Consider the following 22,511-nt stretch of genomic DNA (forward strand, 5'->3'; position numbering starts at 1 on the left):
TGGCTAGTGTGTTGGAGCTTTCACTACTCATTCATTCACTTAACCACTGTGTGTTAGGCTCTATTCTGGGCACTGAGGCTCCAGATATAAACAATCTGGTTTCTGCCTTCATCACGCTCCCACTCTGGTGGAGGTGGCAATGCCGAGCTAAGAAATGCCCAATGACATTTCTATGAGGAGCTAGCCATGCAGAAAAGTGGGGGAGGGTGTTCTGCTGGCAGAGCAGATGCAACAGTCCTGGGGCTGCACAAGTGGGTGCGTTCTTATAATAGCAACACTTATTGAGAGTTTCATGAGTGCCTTCCTCTTTCCGAGTCAGTTCATGTGGGTTATCTGGTTAACTTCTTACACATCTCTTCGGGGAGTGGAAGAGTATTTGATTATTTATTATACTTGGCAGCTGAGGAAACTGAGGCTCAGAGGTGGTGACTTGCCCAAGGTTACACAGATGGGAAGTGGAGGGGCTGGGATTTGAACCCAATGCTGTTAATCAACACAAATGCCACCCTATCAGAGCCTGGGATGTCAACACGTTGTGGGCCAGGGCTGATGTATTCTTCACCCTGTGACCTCAGTCTTTTCATCTGTACAAGGGGGTGTGAGTTACTCATGCTTCTCAAGATTCCTGGCCCCGAGACAGAGGGTTCTTAGGGTGGCCAGATTAGAAAATACAAACTTAGGACACACAGTTAAATTTCATTTTCTGATGAATAATTTTTTACTATGATTATGACCCCAAAATGAATAAGCATGTCACCAATCCCTGCACGAACTCCAGGTTCCAGACTACAAGTCCCATAATCCATTACGTCATCCCTTTAGGAACCTTCTATGATTTCTACATTCATTCATCCCAAAATTATATAGCTCACCCATTGCGTGACAGGCTTTCTATTAGGTTCCGGGGATACATCAATGCACAAAGCAGACCAAAGTCTTCGCCCTCATGGAAGTTTAACATCTACATTCCTTGGAAGTTTTAAGTGATTTTTTCCAGACTTCTGCCAGGAAGACTACAGCTTCAATGATCCCCTGTGCTTGCTCAATGAGACTACAACTCCCAGGAGACCCAGCGCACCAAGCAGGCCCCTCCCTACGTTACCAACTTTTTGCTCGGTTCAAGGTCAAGTTCTGCATCCGCAGTCACCGCCCCCTCCTCCCACAGCAAAGACAGGGTGTAAATAAGTTCCACTTCAAACAGTTCTTTTTTAAGTCTCCGTATTTCCTGACTTGGAGTTTATGTGAAACTTTAGCAGTTTTAGCCAAACAGTCCACCACAGCTAGCATTCTGGAGTAAATGAGCGGGCCTACAACTCCCAGGTGGCTTCGCGCGCTCCGTGAGAAGTACACCCCCCCAGGAGGCAGCGCGGCGGCGCGGGGCGGTCCGCAGCAGTGCCCGCAGGACCCCGGGGCGGGCCCGGGCTGCCCGGCGCTGCGTCCTCAGGACCCCGGCGGCTACCCGTGTGGAGGTGAGTCTGCGGGAGCCGCCGCCGTCGCTGCCGCCGCTGTCCCATTCAAGCCGCCGCTCTGCGCGGCTCCCCCGCCGGCCAGGATGCTGGAGGAAGCGGGCGAGGTGCTGGAGAACATGCTGAAGGCGTCGTGCCTGCCGCTCGGCTTCATCGTCTTCCTGCCCGCCGTGCTGCTGCTGGTGGCGCCGCCGCTGCCCGCCGCCGATGCGGCGCACGAGTTCACCGTCTACCGCATGCAGCAGTACGACCTGCAAGGGCAGCCCTATGGTGCGTGGACCCCGGCCTCCCTCCTGGCCTCCCCCGAGTCCCCGCCTTCCCTCCACCGCACCCCTTGGCCCCTGGCTCAGCCGGCCTCCTCTCGGCCTTCCCCGAGCCGAGATGCCCCCTTCCCTCAGCCGGGTCTCTGCTTCCCGGGCCCTAGGACCCTCCTCTCCGGCCTGTCCAGCTGCCAGACCCTCACCTAGGCCCATGCAAGTCAGAGCGTGGATGCCTAGACCTCCGCTAGGCCCCCAGCTCTCCGCCCGGTGCCCCAGGAGTTCCCCCGCGCCGGCTCCCACACCTTCCCGTCCTTGACAAGGGCTGCCTGTCTGCCTGTCCCAGAGCCCTCCGACGCTCAGGCTAAGCTCCCTCTGCTCCCGGGTCCCCTTTCAATTCCCAGCGGGGCCAGCGTCGCGTTGCCCAGGATGTCCCTCCCTGGGGCACCCCCGCGTGCCATCCCCACTGGGCCATCCTCTGCTCCCAGAGCTTCGCCCTCTGGCCTGGTGGATTTGGAGGTGAGCCACCTCGCTAGGGTCTGCCCGGTGAGCCGCCCAACGTGCTGTTCCACCCAGCCCCTGCTTCCCACAGCCCCTGGGCACCTCGGTGCTCTTGGTGCAGCCTCCACATTCTGCTCCCCTCGGGACTCCAGAGCACAGATCGCCAACCGGAACCCGAACCTTTAACCCTAACTAAGGCCTGGCCCCAGGTCAGGGCCCGTTCCTCTCCAGGCTCTGAGCTCTCCCAGGTCCCTGCTCATGAGCCAGATTCCTCAGAATTCCTTAGCCCGACTCCGCTCCCCCCGTCTAGCCCCATGCCTTAGGGTCCTGAGGATCCCTTGGACCCCATGTCCTGACCTCTCCTTTGGTATTTGCACCCCTCAGTTAAGCTTCCTCACCTCTAACTTCCTGGAACTCCGCTTGCTCCCTCTCTCCGGGATTTCTGTGTTGTCTCTGATTCCTGGGCCTGCACAGCCCCTTGCTCCCCCACTCCTGCTGCTCCACCTGCCAGTGGTGGTTCTGACCCCAGTGCCCAAGTTATCCTACGTTCCCTGGTCTCTTCCCAACTGTATCTGTTGTTCCAGAACCTTCTGGCCTCTGGTTTCTCTTCCAGCCTGGTGCTTTAGGTCCCTGCAAGTCAAAGCCTGACTTCTTATAAAGGAGCCTCCCTCTCCAGTTCTCTTGGTCCCCTGTCTCTAAGGGGTCTGCCTCAGTTCTCGTCGACTGCCCTCTCCTGTTAGACCATCTCAGGCCGACCGGCGACCCCTGAGGCCCCAAGCCCTGCCAGGCCTTTGGAGAGCCTCAGGCTCTGGAGACGCGTCCAGACTTCCCCTGAGATCCCTCCTCGCCACAAAGTTATGCTCTTTCTGTTCAGAGCAGTGGTTGTCAACCCAGGGTTCATTGGGTGATGACTTTAGGATGGTCATACTGGGGGTGCTTTGAGTGGGTGGGGGTCAGGTATACTGCTGATCACCTCACAGTGCCCAGCACGGCCCCACACAGAGAAAGATCCGGCCCCAGTGCTGAGGGGAGACACTTGGGGTTTCCGTGATGGTTCTGAACCCGAGGCCTCAGGCTCTGGAGGAGTCGGGGTGGGGGACCAGGAGCTCTAATCTGTGGGCACGTTTCTGTGCATTGACATTCTCCTGGAGGAAGGGTCTGACCAGTCTGTACAGTGGACCTTCTGTGACGGTGGACGGGTTCTGTGCTTTCACTCATACGGCGCCACCAGCCCCGGTGGCCACTGGGCAATGGAGATGTGGCTCTGACACAGAAGGAGATTTTCACTGTTATTTAATTGTAATAAAGTCACATAATCACATGTGACAGGTGGCTGCCATCCTGGTCTAGAGTTTTCATTGGTTTCCCAGAGGAATCCACAGTCCAGAAGGCCCAGATGCTAAAACTCAATATAACCAATTTCTCCAGACCCTGAGTCTCAGTTCCTTCAACTCACACCTGTCACTCTGTCCCAACCCAAACGACTCACACTCAGAAGCCTTGCCAAGAGCCTCTGTCCTGCCCCTCCCAACACACCCAGCTTCTCTCTCTGGCCCCTTGGACAGCTGTAGTCTGACAGCCTGGACACCCCCAGGTTTCCTCTGGCCCTTTCAGCACTGTCCTGCTTGCACCTGATGTGGCCTCCTTTCTCCCCTCCAAACCCACCCAGGAAATGCTGGCTGAATTTGTGGAGCAAACAGGTGCCAAGGCACCATCTTTCTGAATGCAGAGCCACGCTCTCCATCTCCCTGCAGTGCAGATCCTAGGTGACCTCTCTCCCCGGCCTCCTCTCCTTTCCCTTAGCTTTTTCCCCTTTCCCGCCCTTTTCTAAGTCCTTTGCTCCTGACCCTGGGATTCCCTCCCGTTCTTTTTTTTTTTACTTGGTATCTCCCTCCACATACCCCTTTCTTGACCCCTGTCTTTGTTGCTCCTAGTGAGAAACACAGACACCTCCCGCCCTCTGTGAGGCATTTATACAAACTCTGGGTCCCAGGGGTGATTGGAGGGTGCCTGGTGGGGCACCCACCCATGTTAGCCAAGTGCTGCTTATCTGCAGAGCAGGGAGACAGAGGTCGGCTTGAGAAACTTGAATGAGGCTCTGCCAGTGGGGCTTACATGTCCACACCCCCACACACCCTGCAATATCCCTGGCTCAGATGTCGGGCAGACCATTGCTGCCTGGGGAGAAGCTGGTGGGATAGTTGGTGGAGGGGAGGCTCCTCAGGTCTGAGGCATTGCTACTTCTTCAGCAGCAGCAGCAGAAAGACTTGGTGTGGCCAGAAGAAGCCCTGAGTCTCTCCCTGCCAGTGGTGCCTCTGAGAACTGGTCGGCTAGGTCACTGCGGAGTGCAGTCTCCCCAGTGTCTTTCACGCCCTCTCCTAGAGTGCACGCCCCAGGCTCCCCACCTCTGGTGCAATCCTGGCTCAGAGTCTCTCGTTTCCCAACTTCCTGTCACTCCTGTTAAGAAACAGGGCTGGGCAGCTGCCCAGGAAGGAAAGGCGTGTGCTCTTTGTGCTGCTGTGAACAGTACTCAGGGAAATATACCAGGTACAGGGCCACAGGTGTGGCCCACCCCCCTACCAGGTGGACTCTGGCCTTTCTGAGGTCGACTGCTGCTTTAACAGCGCTTGCTTTGTGCTGATGCACTGTGGCTCATCAAGGCCCTAGGAGGTGGGGGTGTTAGTACCCCAGCACCATGCTGGGCAGACTTGCCAGGGCTTCTTTACCTAGGATTGGCCCTTTAGCCATTGTTGTAAATAAAGTTTTATTGGCACACAACCACACGCACTAGTTGATGTGTTTCTGACAGCAGAACTGAGTAGTCATGACAGAGCCGCTACAGCTCAGCCAGGCAAGAGAATTAATTGCTCCTTTGGTCCTCGATAGAAAAGTTTGCAGGCTCCATAGTGGGAACCAGCAACCTCTGTCCAGGTGTCCAGTGCCCTCTACCAAGCCTGCTGGTCTAGAGCAGGGATGTAGGAGGCTGTGCTGGCTTGTAACTTCATATCAGTAAAGATGGTCTCTGCCCTTGGGGTGCTCAGAGTCTGGGGGACAGTCCCTGGCCTTCCTCTTTTCCCTCTCCTTCTCTAGCCTTGCTTCCTCCCTCCGGAAATTGGGTCCTGATTCCTGCCCTGTAGGAGCACCAGGCCCAGTGAGGAGATGCACACAGAAGGCTCCACAGGCTGCCCTTCATGTCCTCGCCCCTGAGGTGACGTTTGAGCCCCTCTGGGAGGCTGAGGGCCCAAAACAGGTGGGGCATGGAGGAGGGGCCTTCTGAGCATTTCAAGACTTTCAAGGGCATCCTGAAGGTCTTTGCTGCCCTCCCCTGCTTAAAGCAGAGAGAAGTTCCCCAGAGGATTGGGGGTGGAGGCAGGGTACCCCTGGCCCAGGGCATATGGCCCACCTTTACTCCTTGGTTGCAGGCCCCCTGCCAGAGATGGCCCTCCTTGTTCCCACCTGGGATGCTGTCTCTTCGGTGTCCACCGGCCTCCTCTCCCCACCATCCTCCTAGGGCACGCCATTGGAAGCAAGCCTTCTGTCTGCTTGCTCACTTTCCCGAAGAGCTCATTCCTGGAAAGCAGAGGCAGGGATCTAGGCTCCTGGCCCCGAGCCTGGGCTCAGTGTCGCCTAGCATAGGTCTGCATCTGTGAGGGCATGGATGGCGCCTCCCCTGAGCTTCTTCCGCCTCCAGCTGAGGGCTGGCTCCCCTGGGGATGCCAGATCCCTTCTGTGTCCTCTGTGCTCACTGCGTGGGTCTCCCACTGGAGGCTCTGGGGGGCTCCATCCAGCCCTCATAGGGTCAGGGTTTACTTGGTTGCTTCAGCCTGGGTCAGCCTGCAGCATGTGAAATGTTCTGGACTCCTTGCTGCCTTTATAATTGGGGTGATTTGGTATAAGAATTGGGATTTCTGGCAGCATGTAGGTGGCTCTGACATTGGGATGCTAACTGAGCCCCCTTACCCACCATTTCATTGGAAAAGATGGCTCCCTTGCCCGGCTGGTGTGGCTCAGTTGGTTGAGCATTGCTCTGTGCACCAAAGGATTGCCAGTTTGAACCCTGGTCGGGCACGTGCGGAGGGCAGCCAATTGATGTTTCTCTCTCACATTGATGTTTCTCTCTCACATTGATGTTTCTCTCTCTCTCCCTTCCTCTCTCTAAGCATGCCCTGAAGTGAGGATTTAAAAAGAGAAAAGATGGCCCCCAAGGGCCTGCCACTATGTTCCATTCTGAGTAGCTGTGGGGAGCTATGTAGACGTATTGCCCCCTCCACAGTCCAGCATTTTAACCTCAAAAGGGCTTCTTTGGGACGCCTTTCTCCAGCAGAACTTCCAGGACACAGCATTCACATGCTGTGTGCCCAAAGGGCTGGCCTTAGGAAAGCTCTCTACGACTTCGATTCCAGTCAAGGGCACGTGCCCGGGTTGCGGGCTCCATCCCCAGTGGGGGGTGTGCAGGAGGCAGCCGATCAATGATTCTCTCTCATCATTGATATTTCTCTCTCTCTCCCTCTCCCTTCCTCTCTGAAATCAATAGAAATAGAAAAAACAACAACACATGAACCTCTCAGGATGTAAGTGGCTGTGCTGGTTTTACTTTGCAGTGAATGAGGTCTCTGTCCCCTGAATTCCAGTTTAATTAGAGGAATAGATAGCCATACACATGCTAGAGCAGCCGTGGGCAAACTACGGCCCGCGGGCCGGATCCAGCCCGTTTGAAATGAATAAAACTATTGAAAAAAAAGACCGTAAAAGGTCTTTACATAAAAGGTTATGTAATGATGTTTACTTTGAATTTATATTAGTTCACACAAACACTCCATCCATGCTTTTGTTCCGGCCCTCCGGTCCAGTTTAAGAGCCCATTGTGGCCCTCGAGTCAAAAAGTTTGCCCACCCCTGTGCTAGATGGTGCTGAGGCCCCACCGAGAGGCTTAACGATCAGGGCAGTGTTAGAGCCCGGAGGGAAGAGGGTGCCTGGTAGGAGGGGGCCAGAGAGGGCAGGACGGGCCACCGGGCTCAGGATAGCCAGGCCCAGAGTTTGGGTTTGCCCTAGGATTCTGGGAGTTGGGGGAGCCGACCTGTGGATTTGTCCAGGGGGAAGTCTCAGCTTTCCTTTGGTTCTCAAAAGGCCCTCCTGCAACACTCCAGGGTTCAAGTGGGCACTGCATTCAGTGCAAGTGGGATGCTGGCCATGGCCGACATGTACTGGGGCATGTGGGCAGAGGGCTGGTGGGACTCGGGGTTACTGAGTTGGTGTTCTCTGGGCAAGGGTCTTGGACCCTGCTGAGGGAGCGCCCCGCCCTTTGGCTCCCCCCTAGGCACACGGAACGCAGTGCTCAACACGGAGGCGCGAACCATCGATGCAGATGTGTTGAGCCGCCGCTGCGTGCTCATGCGGTTGCTGGACTTCTCCTACGAGCAGTACCAGAAGGCTCTACGGCAGTTGGCTGGCGCCGTGGTCATCATCCTGCCACGGGCCATGGCGGCCGTGCCCCAGGACGTCATTCGGGTGAGCCCCCATTCCCCACCTTCTGTACAGGCCAGGGTCCAGAAGCTTCTGTGGAAAAGGGGACACTGGATTTGGAGTCATCTGTGTGGCAAGCCATTTTCCTGAGCCCTTGGGCCCTTGTCCTTCAGGAAGCAAATGCCTCCTGTTCTCCATCATTGGTCCCTGTCCCCCTGGAGTGACTCTGCAGGGGATACTTGGTAATGTCTGGGGACATCTGTGGTTGTCACAACTGGGGGTGCTTTTGGCATCAGGTGGATGCCACCAGGGGTACCGTTCAACACCCCACAGTGCCCAGGACAGGCCCCCACAGAGAGTGACCTGGACCTGATGTCAGCAGTGCTGAGGGGCAGAGGTCTGCTTTGAATGAACAGGGTCTGATAGGATCCCCCAAGATTCTGCGGTAAAGATGCTTTGCACATGAGAAGGGGGAGTGGGGCGGTGGAGGTTGGGTAGGGTCAGCAGCCCACATTTTCCAAGAGCCAGCTCAGTGCCAGGCATACAGTTTATGCCCACTGTCCATGTGGGTCCCTGCCGTCAGCTTAGGAAGCCAGCACCCATTGCCCACTTACTGCTAAGGATGTGATGGCCAGTGAGGGCAGGACAGTCCACAGTAACACCAGACCTGACCCCAGCCTGGCTGGCTCCAGTGCCTGTCCTCTCAGCCCACTTCCTCCGTCCTGGGTACCACCCAGGGGGCCCCTGGGCACCACCACACCTCACCTGTCCCTCCGTCTTCGTCGTACTTTCCTGTCTCCTTCTTGCCCCTTCCTCTCCTCTGGTGCAATCCTAGCCTCTTAGCTGCCTCCGTGGAGGCATTCTTTCAGGCCTGGCCTATCTGCCCTCCAGGGACAGCCACTGGGCACCCCCAGGCCATTAGTCACCTAACTGTGTGTCTCTTCCACAGCAATTCATGGAGATTGAGCCTGAGATGCTGGCCATGGAGACCATTGTTCCTGTGTACTTCGCTGTGGAAGACGAGGCCCTGCTCTCCATCTATGAGCAGACTCAGGCTGCCTCTGCCTCCCAGGGCTCTGCCTCTGCTGCCGAAGGTGTGGGGGGCTGCAGGAGCCGAGCGGGTTCATGGGGAGCCTTCCCTGTTGAGGTCCAGGGTCACACTGTGCCACTTCTGAAACCCTTAGCACATTACCCATGCTTAACAGTGCAAGTTACCAGGCCCTCCCCCAGACCTGCTGTGTCACAGTCTCAGGGCTGGGGGCCAGGACTCTGCATTTAATAGCCCCCACCTTATCCCACCACTGATTTTCAGGCAAACAAGCTTTGAGAGCTTCTAATTTGGAAGGAGGTGTTTTCTGTCTTCAGCCTCCAGATGTTTAAGGAAAACATGGCATCTATTTCGTTTTCTCTGTCGTTCCTGCTGAATACATCAGGGTGGGTCAGCAACGTTCTTGGGAGGAGGAGAAAACCTTCCTCCTATGCCATGGACTGGGGGATGCTGTGGCGAGCTGGGAGCAGGAGTGGTTCACTGTTGGGAGTGAGATAGCAAAATTAGTCAAAGAAATGCAGCTGAAAGGAACCACCTGACCCTCTGTTCTCACCTATCGAAATGGCAGGTGTTACAGGAGAAAAATACTCAGAACTGAGAGGAGTGGGCAAGGCAGGAGGGCTTGTCCACACTGGGAGACTTGGCTCAGCTCCCTGGGGAAACAGTCTGGCAGTATGTGTTTAAGCTGTAGACAAAGGTTTGATCCTCCTGGCCAGATGATTAGCTGCATGGGATGCTAGATTGGGGATTGACAAACCACAGCTTTTAGCTGTCTGTGTAAAGAAAGTTTTATTGCCACTCTGTTGTGTCCATTTGTTTATGTATTGTCTATGGTGGCTTTCATGGCAGCACAGTTGAATGGCTGTGGCAGAGCAGAGCAGAAAATATTGCTCTCTGGCTTTATAGAAGAAGGTTGTCAACCCCTGGTTTATATCAAAGTCTTGATAGCACCTGTCTGCATTGACAGCAGAAGAGTGAATTTTTGGAAAGACCTAAATTTCCAGTTAGAGCCTAAGAGGGAAGGAATCTTCTGCTCAGTGGAATATTATGCAGCCATTAATAATGACATCAGGGTAGAATTTTAGCAGCATGGAAAAATGCTTATTTAAGTTGGCAAGTGGCAAACATCCACAGTGAGGAAGGTGGCGCTGCCTTGTGTCTGGTCATGAGCAAGTGAGTTCCAAATCTTCGGGAGCTTAGGCTGTTAGGGCCTTTGGGGCTGGGCTGGTGGGTCATGGGCCACCTGATGGGAGACTCCTGTTTCTGGGTCACCTCTAGGGTGACCATCTTCATGGGTGCTGAGTCGGTCCTTGGAAGGCTGGGTCAGGGGGCGTGAAATGCCTCTGTGAATTTGGAATAGAGGCCCAGGGTATTGCAGAGTGAGGGCACTCTGCCTACTTGGGGTTGGGGTGACTTTCACCAGCTCATCCTGGACACCCAGGCTCTTTTCCATGTCCAGTCATCGCCTTGCATTCTAGTTCGTGTGGTCAGTTCTGTATGTAGCTTTGCATAGACTGACCATCTAGGGCCCAGGGTGTGGGAGTGATGAGGGTGCTGGCTGTGGTCGGGGGACCCTTGGATTGACCCCTCACTGCTCCTGTCCCCAGTGCTGCTCCACACTGCCACTGCCAATGGCTTCCAGATGGTCACCAGCGGGGTCCAGAGCAAGGCCTTGAGTGACTGGCTCATCACCAGTGTGGAGGTGAGTGCCAGCCCTGTTCCTGTGCCGAGCCCCTGGGATGGGGGGTGCTGAGACCACTGTCTCATCCTCAGAGCCCGCCCTGGTGCCTACTGCCCAGTTAGGCCCATTGCAGCTGAGCATACTGGTCTCCCCACCCTCTGCTTGGGCCAGGCACTGCCTTCTGTATTAATGGGGGCTTCTGTAGGCCCAAATTCCCAGGGACTTACACCAGATGGTGCCAGGCTGCTTGGCACTGCCCCCATGTCAGTGTGCAGACTCTGGTAAAAGTTGGGGTGCAGCCACTCCTCTGCCTCCCGGACTAAGCGAGTCTGCCTTAGAGCTGTTTAACACACAAAATCAGTTGAGCCCTGGCCGGTGTCCTCAGTAGTAGGTGTTGGCCTGTGCACTGAAGGGTTGCAGGTTTGATTCCCAGTCAAGGGCATGCACCTGGGTTACAGGTTCGTTCCCAGTCCTGGTCGAGGTGTGTGTGGGAGTAGACCAATCAGTGTGTCTCACATGGATGTTCTCGCCCTCCCTCCCGTCCACTTTCTCTAAAAATCATGGTGGGGAAATACCCTCTGGTGAGGATCAACAGAAAAACAAAGTCATTCAAGAATCCCATGCCTTTCTGTAATTTCCCTTGAATTTCTCTCGCATTTCAGAGGGTCACTCAGGGATGTCCAGGCTGAGGCCTGGAGCCAAGTGAAGTGGCAGTGAGGAGAGGACTGGATTCCTGCAGAGACGGGGCAAGAGGCACGGCAGCTAGCAGGGCTGGCAGGCCGATTCGGGATAAGGGAGGCTGCTGCAGCCTCTGAGCAATTGATACAACACTCAGATGAATACGTGTTTTAAAGTTGCATAAGAGATGGTGGTGATTTGGGCAGAGAAAACCTGTACTGGCCAGAGTCCTTGTTATCAGACTCCCAGGGGTCACAGCAGATGGAGCCACTGGGGGTCTGGTGGGTCCCTTTCACATTTTAAAAAAAATATTTTTATTGATTTCAGAGAGGAAGGGAGAGAGAGATGGAAACATCAATGATGAGAGAGAATCATTGATCAGCTGCCTCCTGCATGCCCCACACTGGGGATCAGGCCTGAAACCCGAGCATGTGCCCTGACCGGGAATTGAACAGGTGACCTCCTGGTTCACAGGTTGACGCTCAACCACTGAGCCACGCCAGTGGGGCCCCTCTCACATTTGAGGCTCTGTTCCAACCTGGTTGCCACAGCCTTTGGTTCTGAAAATGTCTGTGCTGCCATGAGTCCTCTGCCATTCCTATTATTCACATGGGAAGCAGGGGGCGGGGAGGAAGTGGGGGTGCTTGGCCTCCCTCCCACTGTCCCCAGCCAGTGCTGGGACCTGCACTGGGGCTCTTGGGGCTCCATTCCTGACTGCTCCATTTCTCCTTATCAGCAGTGCTCTGCCCTTCAAAACAGTGGCTTGGAGCTCAGCCTTTGAAGGGCGGGCTTGGTGTGCAGGGGGAGAAGCACACTAAGAAGATGGCACAGATTCCTGTAGCTAGAGCTGTGGTCAGCGAACTGCAACCCTTGGCCAAGTCTAGCCTTCAGCCGATTTCTATTAAGTTTCATTGGCACCTGGCCACGCCCATTCATTCACAGGTCGCCCACAACTGACAGGTTATGACAGACCCTAGAGCTAGCAAAGCTAAAAATACTCTCCTACCCCTGGCCTGCTGGGTGGGGGCAGCCTGGACTGTTCTGGTGGTCAGAACCCCAGCTGGCTGGCCGCTTCACAGATTGTCTCTCCACAGGGACGGCTGACGGGCCTGGGTGGAGAGGACCTTCCCACCATCGTCATTGTGGCTCACTACGATGCCTTTGGAGTGGCTCCTGTACGTATACGCTCGCCTCAGGAGGGGAGGTGGGTGCCTTTCCTCCCGCACTGCTCAGCCCAGCTCAGACGCAGAAGCGGCTGTCTGTGGACAGCAGCTGTGGTCAGCGGAGCAGCTCCCACTCTGAGAGCCCTTTAGGCATTACCTCAGCTCCTCTTGAGGACCCTGCAGGGTGGGTGTCGTCTTCCAGTTGAGACAGGCGAAACCAGGGCGAGTCTTGTGGACAGGGTTCCATTGCAGATAGGTGGCTGGGCCTGGAATAGAGCCCGGCATGTCTGTCAGGGTCCCCAAGAGACTCCGTCAATAACTCACCGAGAGTACCCCAGGGCTCAGCAAGATGGGTGTCCTCTTGTCCATGTTTGTGCAGAGACAGTACTGAGCCAGGGACAAAGTGCGTGGGACAGGTTGGGGTGGGGACCAGGCACAGCTTCCAGAGTCCACAGCACTCACTCACTCCCCCAAAACAGGATGTGACCATGCATGTGAGGTGTAGTCTCCAGGGCTCATAGAGGCCCAGTGCCCAGGGTTCTCACTGGGGGCTGATCAGACAGGCCCCTCTGCCTGGCAAGTCCGAGATCCAGAATCCGGAGGAGAGCCCGTGCACAGCATGAGTCATGTGTTGGCACAGACAGGTTATGCCCGGGAGCCCCCATCAGTGAGGGTGGTGGGAGCCCCCAGAGTCCAGTTCCAGACATCGCCCAGGGCTGGCCTTCTAGGCCGGCTTCTCTGAGGAGAGAAGTCTGAGGTGCACTTAGCCCTTCCCGCAGGCTGCAGGCATCCCTGGGCCACCTCTCAGCGCTCCCAGCATGGCGAGATTGGGGCCAGAGTGTAAATCTGCTTCCTTTGTCAAGAAAGTCTTGCTTTGGAAGAACAGCCAGCTGAACCAAACAGGGAGCTGATGGTGGGTGGACCTGCAGCCTTGTGTGAGCGTTTGTGCCACAGACCAGGGACAGCTATTCCAGGGGCCATACCACCTGGGAGGCCAAGGCCACCCTTGAGAACACCTGGACCAGCCGGGGCCCAGAGACAGGTTCTGAACAGTTAGCTGAGAACAACGCTTCTCAACTTGTTCATTATTCCTTTTTAGACACTTTCGTCCTAATTTTTGTCTGTGAAATTTAAAAAAAAATAATAAAATAAAGTAATTCCCATAATGTAAAATTCACTCTTTTAAAGCATACAATTCAGTGGTTTTTAATATAGTCACGAGGTTGTATAACCATCTCCACTATCTAATTCCAGAACATTCCTTCATCCCCATCCCTATTAGCAGTCTGGACAGTTCACATAAATGGAATCACACACTCTGTGGCCTTTGGGGTCTGGCTCCTCTTGCTGAGCATCATGGTCCTCTTCCCCATGAATTTTACTTCTGTTGATACACTATGTGTTGGTTAATAGACTGTGACCTGGGGAGAGTCCTGAGCCATTATGGAATCCAAGATTTCTTTCTTTCCCCAGGAAATAGTCATTGCCCCATTGGAGTACTGCTTTCAGTCACAGAACCCAGATGAGTTGAAGGAAGGCGCAGAGGGCTGGTGGGCTGGCAGGGGGGAGAACCTGCACCAACTCCCCCCATAGTGAAGGGAGTGAGGGTCCGAGTGCACATGCTGAGGCTGCTGGGTGGAGGCAGCCCTGGTGGCACAGTTCCCTGCTCTGCACAGGTCAGAGATGCAATGGGCAAGGAGACGCAGAATAGCGTCAAGTGTCCAGCGCTCATCCGCGAGGACATGGAGGTGCTGTCAGCCTGGGGCTCTAAGCAGAGGAGGGTAGCCATCCCAGGCCTGCTCTAAATGTGGACTAGGGACAAGACTGCACGGGCAGAATGCTGTGGGAGGAGGGTAATGAGGTGCCATGTGTGGCCGGTGGGGGGTGACGGCTGGTCTTGTCTTGCTCGTCCACAGTGGCTGTCACATGGCGCAGACTCCAACGGGAGCGGCATCTCCGTGCTGCTGGAGCTCGCCCGCCTCTTCTCCAGGCTATACACCTACAAGCGCACCCACGCTGCGTAAGTGATGGCCGGGAGGGAGGGGCTGAGGGCCAGGTCGGGTCACGTGCTGATTGGGCCACACTGGTTACGCCTTGTGTCCCAGGTGCAGTTCCAACCCCAGGAATAACAGTGTCTCTGTTGAGGGCTACCATAGGCCAGGCCCCTCCCACATTCATCCCCTGGAATCCTGCCCAGGAGGCTCAGCTGCTGTTAGTCCCGGCAAGTGTTGGGGATGCTTTCAGCTGCAAGTAACAATAGAAACACTCTAAAAATAGTCATTTAAACTAGTTTCCTGCTCTTGGCCCTGTGGACACTGGGCTGGGTTGTTCTTGGTTTATTCACCCACACACCGCGCTGCCTTGGGGCAGAAAGGGGCCCAGCGAGAGCGTCAGTCTCCTAGAACTATTGTCACCAAGCACCACACACAGAAGCTGAAATAGCAAACATTTATGCTCCCAGTTCTGGAGGCCAGAGGCCTAGATCAGCTTGTCACAGCCATGCTCCCGCTAAGGCTCCGGGGCAGGGTCCTTCCTGCCTTCCCCAACTCCTGGGAGCTGCCTCCAGTCCTCAGAATTTCTTGGCTGTGGCTGCGTAACTCCAGTCTCTGTCTCCTTCCTCACATGTCTTCTCTCTTTCTGTCTTTTCTCTCCTGTAAGAACTGCTGTGGCCCTGGTGGGATGGGTGCAGTAGAGGATGAGGGAGGCCCAGGATATGGTCTTTGGTGACAGCCTGGCTTCAGTCCTGCTTCAGGAAAAGCAGTGCTGGATTCCTTTCTCCTTTTCTTTCTGGTCTATTTCCTCGTCATCGATTGAAACCAGGTTGTCGCCTGGTTTTGAGGGCTCAGAGAAGCCTCTGGAACAGCGGTTCCCACCCAGGGTGACACTGCCCTAGGGGATACTGGACTGTGTCTGAGGACATCTGTGGTTGTCACAACTGGGCATGCTCCTGGCATCGAGTGGATGGAAGCGGCTCAGTACACCAGGGTGCCAAGGATGGCCCCACACGGGGATGACCCGGTGCTGATGCCAGAAGTGGGCAATGGGGAAGCCCTGCCCTAAGGGCTGGTCACGATTTTGCACTTGGGGGAGACCATCTCCTCCTTGTTGAGGACTTGGACACGCATCTGCCAAAGCTGACACCTCTGCTCTCCCCATCAGGTATAATCTCCTGTTCTTTGCGTCTGGAGGGGGCAAATTTAACTATCAGGGGACCAAGCGCTGGTTAGAAGACAACCTGGACCACACAGGTTAGTGGCCCCCAGCTTTCCCAGGTTATGTGGTCAGGGGCCCTTGGCTCCCCCCTGACCCCGGTCAGCTCCTACTGTCTCCACAGATTCCAGCCTGCTCCAGGACAATGTGGCTTTCGTCCTCTGCCTGGACACCGTGGGCCGGGGGAATAGCCTCCACCTGCACGTGTCCAAGCCGCCCAGGGAGGGGACGCTGCAGCATGCCTTCCTGCGGGAGCTGGAGATGGTAGGTACCCCTGGTGACGAAGGAGCCCTCCAGGCAGCAGCTTGACCCCATGCTGGGCACGTGCCCATTTCACAGACAGGCGCCCGGAGGCCCTGACAAGGGCAGTAGTATATCACAAGGGACTCGGGGCCAGGCTGGGGTATCTGCCCTACTGTCCCTTGTTCGCTAGTGTCCACCACCAGCCAGGCATCAGACCAGGCACTCTGCAAACCCTAGGACCTTGAGTGAGCCTTAGTTAGCTTCCTGGGAGGCAAGTGGGTTTTCCCCGTTTCTAAACGGGGGAGGTTTGTGGAGGGACATGGGACCCACTTGGCCCTCAGGATCCTGTGAACGTTTGTAGAATGAACTCAGTGCGAGATGTCCCTCTGCAGACTTGCTGGGTGTGGCCGGGACCCAGGGCAGTGGGCGGACTCCCTGACGACGCCCTCCCGCACAGGTGGCTGCTCACCAGTTCCCGGAGGTGCGCTTCTCGATGGTGCACAAGAAGATCAACCTGGCAGAGGACATCCTGGCCTGGGAGCACGAGCGCTTCGCCATCCGCCGGCTGCCGGCCTTCACCCTGTCCCACCTGGAGAGCCACCGTGATGGCCAGCGCAGCAGCATTATGGACGTGCGGTGAGTGCGGCCCCCAGGCCTCCCACTTTATCTCATAGCTGTCTTTCTGTCATCTGGATCCTACGAACAAAACTATTCTTCCAGAGTAGGAGCCTGGCAGTAGACATGGTGCCTGGAGGGAGCAATCCTGCCCTGTGGGTTGGGGGAGGGGCTGGCACTAGCCTGGCAGCTCAGGAAACAGGAGTGTGGCTCACCAGGAGTGTGCTTACTCAGCAAGAGGGTGCCGGGGACGGGGAGGACACAGCAAGTGGCTTTCCCCCACCGCCAGCCCCTATGCATGACTTTTAGACCCTGAGCACCTGTGGCTTCTGCCCCCAGGACTTTGCATGGCTGTGCTGCCACCTGGCGAGCTGTGCTCTGTCTCCCAGGCCCCTCATGCTTCCTTGGGAGCCCTCCCACCAACTACTTTCTCACTCTTTTCTCTGTGGCGATGCTACCTCTGGCTTCCGTTGTTTTAGGACCTCACATCCCATTAGCTCCCCCTGCTAGCATGGCAGCCCCAGTGGGGCTGGGGGTACTGGCTGCCAGACCCCGAGCCTGGGACAGTCTGCCTGTGCCCTCTCATCGGCCAACCCTGAGCAACGTCCTAGCTACTGGACACGCATCAGCTGGGGGAATGAAAAGGTGGTCCTGGATGGGGTTCAGCCCAGCCTGGTGACAGGCAAGAACCAGAGAGTGAGAACAGGCACAGCGGGAGCATCGGCTGGTCCCGCGGCTGGAGGGCTTCTTGGAGGAGGTGGCACTGAAACCAAGGGACATGAGTCAGGAGAAGGGTGTTCCAGGGCAGAGGAAGCTGAGAGCAAGGGGAGTCGGAGGCAAAGAGGAACAGAGCCCGGAGAGTGAGTGAGCCACCTCCCCCTGCTGCTCTCCCCTCCCAGGGTGGGCCCAGCATCTCACACCCACTTGGATCAGTGACGTTTTGCCTCCAGCGTTCCTCTTTTCGGGCCTGTGTTGCCCATGATCCATGGTGTCCCTTGGCTTGTGATTGCATCACCCCAATCTGTGTCTCCTTTGTCACAAATTTTCCTCCTGGAAGGACACCCGCCATTGGATGTGGGGCCACCCTACTGCAGTGTGACCTCATCCTAACTAATCACATCTGCAAAGATCCTACCCCCAAATCAGGTCACCTTCCCAGGTTCGGGTGGGTGTGACTTTGGGGGTGATATTTGACCCTAACTGCTTGGCAGGTTCTCTGACCACCCACGTTCCAGATGAGGAAACAGGCTCAGAAGGGTCCAGTCATTTCAGGCAGACACAAGGAGCCAGGCTAGCTTCTCTGTACCTGCAAATAACCCCCATGGGTGCTGGGCAACCTTTTGAGGAGGGCAGGGTCCCCCTAAATTTTAAAACAGAATCTGAGGTGTGGAGAGGTGCCTGCCCTGCCCAAGGAGGCTGCGTCTTTTCTTATTTATATTTTCATTAAATATATGGTTGCTCTTGATTTTTGGTGATTATAAATGATGCTGATTCCAAATATATAGAGATTTTTTTTTCCAAATCCGCCCTGAAGGTCCCGGGTTGACTCTAAAACCCTGACCCGCAACACAAGGCTCATCGCAGAGGCCCTGACTCGAGTCATCTACAACCTGACTGAGAAGGTGAGACCCCACCGGTGGCCGCAAGCCCTCCCTCCCTCCACCCAGTGCACCAGGCGGGTCGGGACTGAGAGCCTGTCCTTCCTCTCTTTGCAGGGGACGCCCCCGGACATGCCTGTCTTCACAGAGCAGATGGTAACCGCTGGGCTGGGTGGGCAGGGGTCCTGGGGCAGCGGTAGGAAGGGGTCCCTTGACCATGGCCATGTTCCTCGCAGCAGATCCAACAGGAACAGCTGGACTCCGTGATGGACTGGCTCACCAACCAGCCCCGGGCTGCCCAGTTAGTGGACAAAGATGGCACGTTCCTCAACACCCTGGAGCACTACCTGAGCCGCTACCTGAAGGAGGTGAAGCAGCACCACATCAAGGCTGACAAACGGTGAGGCGCAGGCGGCCCCCACCCTGTCACAAGCTCATGAAGTGTGGCTGGCCAGTGAGCATGCTCTTCTAGAGTCTTCTATACCGCTCCCAGGGCCAGAGTGAGCAAATAAATAAAATACCGGATGAAAAGTTAAAGGATAAGTAAAAAAGTACTGGGTACTAGTTAACTTTGAGTTCCAGATAAAACAGCAAATTGTTTTTTAGTGTAAGTACATCCCATGAAATGCTTGGATATGCTTATCCTAAAAGCCCGTTCCCTATTTATCTGAATCCGCAGAGAACTGATCTGTGTTTTATCTGGCAGCCCTAACCTCCACCCACCCTCTGGTCCTTTCGTGCTCTAGGCCTCAGGTGGCTAGTACCCCGGTCCCTGTCTGCCCTTAGGGGGCTTCTCCTCACCGTGGGCCCTGAGTTTTATCTTTTTCCTGCTCAAGGCTCCCAAGCTGAACTGAGCAGGCACCTCAGGGGGTGTGATAGGAGAGGCACCTGTGGGTGTCCATGGGCAGAAGATGTCCCCAGACTGCTCATTGCCCGTGCTGGCCTCCACCTTCCGTCCGGGTCACGGCACCCCCGGAAGCAGAGTGCTTAGGAGAAACTGAGGCTCAAGTGGCTCCGCTGCCGAAGCCAGGGTGCTGATTCCCGGGCCGCGGCCACCCGCCCTCTGTAGAAATACTTCCGAGACCAGCCAAGTTTCTACAGCCCCGTGTTCCGTTGTTAAAGATTGTTTCAGCACCAAAAAAGCAATAGGAAAGATCGTATTTCAGAATAAAGGACTGCCCTTTCCCAGGAGGAATCGTGGCAGCCTCGAGGAGACACACACATAGGGTGCTCCCTCCATGTCCCTGGGCTTGTGAGACATCCGGGTGGTCTGCTCTCTGGGGTCCCGGCTGTCGGGGCGAGTCCACTGAGAACCCACTCTCTCCCAGGGACCCCGAGTTTGTCTTCTACGACCAGCTGAAGCAGGTGATGAATGCCTACAGGTGAGCTGCTCTGGACCAGGAGCCCTTGTCCCCCTGGGTGACCATCCAGGGGACTGTGGTCCACAGGACAGCCAGGGAGTGGCCAGTTTCACCCCCTCTCTTGACCTCTGACTCCTCTCCCTCCAGGGTCAAACCAGCCATTTTCGACCTGCTCCTGGCCGTCTGCATCGGCGCCTACCTCGGCATGGCCTATACAGCGGTCCAGGTGAGCTCACAGGGCTCAGGTGGGAGGGTGACCTGCCCAGGTGAGTTCTCGCCCCATCCTGCCTAGAAGCATGTGATCCAGTCTCTGGGCCTTCCTTGGTGGGATTTGTCCCTGCCCTCACTCCTGACCTCACTTGCGCCCTCCCACTGCCTCCAGCACTTCGACCTCCTGTACAAAACAGTTCAGAGACTACTGCTGAAGGCCAAGACACAGTGACGAGGCCCTGCCAGCACCATGGGCCCCTGCCTGCCACCCTCACCACCACCCTTGGTCTGCAGGGGCTCACCGAAACCCCGAATTACAGAGCTTTTCTGTGCTGCTCTTGAGGATTTAGGGGGTTCTTTCTCTTGTTTGTCCTTCGAACTCCCTTGGAGGAGCATTGGGTAGAGTTCTGGGCCAGACCACGGACTTGGGGACAAGCGGTGGCTGAGCCCCTGGCCCCGGAGATGGCCCTTCGGCCCTCAGGCGCTAAGCCGCGCTGTGAGAGGAAATTTGTCCGGCACAGCCTTGGGGTCACTCCTGCTCGTGATGCCGACCACGGCTGGCACTGGCTCTGCATTTGTCCACGCTGTCTCCATCCCCCTCAGTGTCCCGGATACTCTCTTCATGTTGGTCTGAGAGGGCAGCTCCAGTCTCCGGGCCCCAGCTTGTAGCTCTGGCCTTGGAAGGTTATGTCTCCTCCCTGAGCCAGGGCTGAGGCACATGTCTCCCAGGACCCCCATTGGGCATTGGTGCCCTGAAGACCTGGAGCCACCCCCCCCCACCCCCACCCCCACCCCCGTTGCCTTCCTGCAGGGCCCTGGGTTGTTCCCATCACTGGGGCTTCTCTGGCCTCTGCTCCCTTTCACTGCGCCCTAGGGATGCCAGCATCTCCCCAGGCGTCTTCTCTGTTGGCTCCTGGGCTCCCAACCCCTGGCTCCCAAAGGGAAACCGGGTGCCTTTGGAGGCCCCAGGCTCCAGAGGCAGTGCCCAAGGAGGCCCTGGAGGAGGGGCCCTGGGCTGGAGGCTCTGGCCCCTCTGCAAACTCATTTCTTAGCCCAACTGAGCCGTTTCCTCATCTGAAAAGGAGGGTGTGATGTGTCCTGGGGGAGTGAAATCCATGTTGGGGCCTGGTGGGGGCGTCAAGGCAGAATGTTTGCTGGAGAAGATGTGTCGGTGGGATCCATAGGGGGAAGGTGTGGGCTCTGCGAGCCTCAACCAAGCCCGCACTCCACAAACCAGGTGCCTCATGGGCGTGAGCTTCTCTCGGTGGAGAGAAGGCTTCCAGCACTGGATGGACCTCAGGGAGATGCAGGTGTACCAATTCATGAGCAATATAATCAAGCAAGTGTTAAATGCTAAGGGGGAGGCTCAGGATCGGGAAGGAGGGGCTCCAGGCTCACCATGGAGGTCTGAAGTGGTGTAAAGGGGCAACAGGACGGCTCTCCCATCCCCCACCCAGCCTGCTGTTGCCCCTTCCCCAAAGCCCGCCAGCAGGAGGGACTGACTGGGCTCTTCTTGGGGCTCTTGTCTGCCTCCACCTCAGTCTCCCACCTTTGCCAAAGCAGCCCCTGGGCACTTGCGGCTGTCCTGTCCTCAGCCTTCCGGGCCCCGGCTGTTGACTAAGCCAGGTCTCGGGAGAGGTCAGCATGGGGGCCACAGGTTCTGCCTCGTTCCTCCTCCACCCTGCCCGGAGGACCCACTGCCCCAAAGACTTCACCAAATGCTTGACCACCTCTGGGGGCTCATGCCACAGGATGGGAAGTTGGATGGGGTGGGAGGAGGGAAACTCATCTTTCCTCACATGTGACTGATGGGTGCACCATCTGGGATTGCCCAGCTAGTGCCCTCCCTCCCCAGGGTGGCTCAGGCCACTGACTGTTCAGAGCTCAGGCTGGATGTGGGACGCAGTTGGATGATCAGAAAATAAAGCCATATCGAACATTCAGCCTCGAATGTCCTGTCTGGTGGTGTGGGCAGGCTGATTCTGAGGCTGTGAGGGGTTCTGTCCGGGCTCTCCCGGCTTCTGGTGTTCCTTGGATTGTGGACTATGGCTCCAGTCTGCCTCCACCTTCATATTGAGTCTTCTCTGTATGTGTGTCTCTAATATGGGTACTGGTTAGGATTCAGGGCCCACTCAATTCTAGGACAACCTCATCTCAACTAACTACATCTGCAAAGGCCCTCTTTCCAAATAAGTTTTCATTTTGAGGTTCCCAGGGGTTATGAATTTGAGGGGACAGCATTCAACCTAATATGGGGGTGGGGGCACCAGGCTGTGTGGAGGCCCCTCCCACCAATCAGGCCCATCCCCAGCCCCGAGGAGCGTCCTGGCCTGGGCACAGCCTCTGGGATACTGGTGCAGCTCACTCCGGGTTTATGGGGTGCGGTTGCTCCAGGCATGGGCAAGGAGGGGTGGGCCATCTCTCCTCTCCCCTGCCGTCCCCCTGCAGAGGCTGGAAGGTAGCTTTGGCCTCATCATGAACTCCGGTAAAAGTCCCCACATTTCAGAGGAAAGGCCGGCCCGTTACTCCTCATATTAACATAAGCTGATGTTTCCGTTTTTTACACAAAAAGTTCCACACGAAAACCACCAATAGCCCCAGCTGGCAAAGATGGCTGCCCTCAGGCTCGTGTGTTTTCATCCTGTTTCCCAGTGTATGTGGGTGTATGTGAATATAAGTACATACCATCTCGTTTTGAAAATAGGACTCAATTTTTAAGTATTTCTCTTTAAATAGCTCTTTGCAGACATAACAGGAATGCAGTGAGAAGGGCACACGGGCTGCTTTGTCTCTAGAAATGTTATAGGAAAGAAGTGAGCCAAGGCAGGGCTGCTGTCAGCTCACTGAAGAGTTAGAGAAACGGAGGCCTTGGAGACAGGTTCGGGGGGTAGCCCGGGACCAGCTGCCACTGCCCATGGCTCCCCTGGTTGCACCGGAGCCGTCACCACACTGAGGGGAACATTTCCCTGCTCCCTTCTGCAGCCTCTCCCTGTGCCCTTGTTCCCAGGTGGCCACTG

The 22,511-nt window shown here is 56.2% G+C and overlaps 1 protein-coding gene across 3 annotated transcripts; it reads left to right on the top strand.

Annotated features, from left to right (window-relative positions):
• Window positions 1-1,387: 1,387 nt before the first annotated feature.
• On the top strand, window positions 1,388-21,437 carry NCLN (nicalin). Of its 3 annotated transcripts, none has more exons than XM_036313833.1 (15): window positions 1,389-1,736; window positions 7,542-7,732; window positions 8,637-8,781; window positions 10,343-10,437; window positions 12,189-12,269; window positions 14,174-14,277; window positions 15,417-15,505; window positions 15,592-15,731; window positions 16,168-16,346; window positions 17,860-17,947; window positions 18,041-18,079; window positions 18,160-18,323; window positions 19,252-19,305; window positions 19,432-19,510; window positions 19,667-21,437. In XM_036313833.1, exons 1-15 carry the CDS (start codon window positions 1,553-1,555, stop codon window positions 19,724-19,726), a joined length of 1,692 nt encoding a protein of 563 aa, XP_036169726.1. In that variant the 5' UTR covers window positions 1,389-1,552; the 3' UTR covers window positions 19,727-21,437. The 3 variants fall into 3 exon arrangements, with proteins under 3 accessions (XP_036169729.1, XP_036169726.1, XP_036169727.1); XM_036313834.1 differs by having other exon boundaries at window positions 1,553-1,736; window positions 18,163-18,323; XM_036313836.1 differs by lacking the exon at window positions 19,252-19,305 and having other exon boundaries at window positions 1,388-1,736.
• Window positions 21,438-22,511: the final 1,074 nt, after the last annotated feature.

This window comes from Myotis myotis, unplaced genomic scaffold (assembly GCF_014108235.1).
Source record: "Myotis myotis isolate mMyoMyo1 unplaced genomic scaffold, mMyoMyo1.p scaffold_m19_p_6, whole genome shotgun sequence".
NCBI lineage: Eukaryota > Metazoa > Chordata > Mammalia > Chiroptera > Vespertilionidae > Myotis > Myotis myotis.

Coding starts and splice junctions, on each gene's coding strand:
- NCLN (XM_036313833.1), top strand. CDS start 1,553: ATGCTGGAGGAAGCGGGCGAGGTGCTGGAGAACATGCTGAAGGCGTCG. Junction 10,438..12,188: donor GGCTCATCACCAGTGTGGAG/GTGAGTGCCAGC, acceptor GTCTCTCCACAG/GGACGGCTGACGGGCCTGGG. Junction 18,080..18,159: donor CTGTCTTCACAGAGCAGATG/GTAACCGCTGGG, acceptor TGTTCCTCGCAG/CAGATCCAACAGGAACAGCT.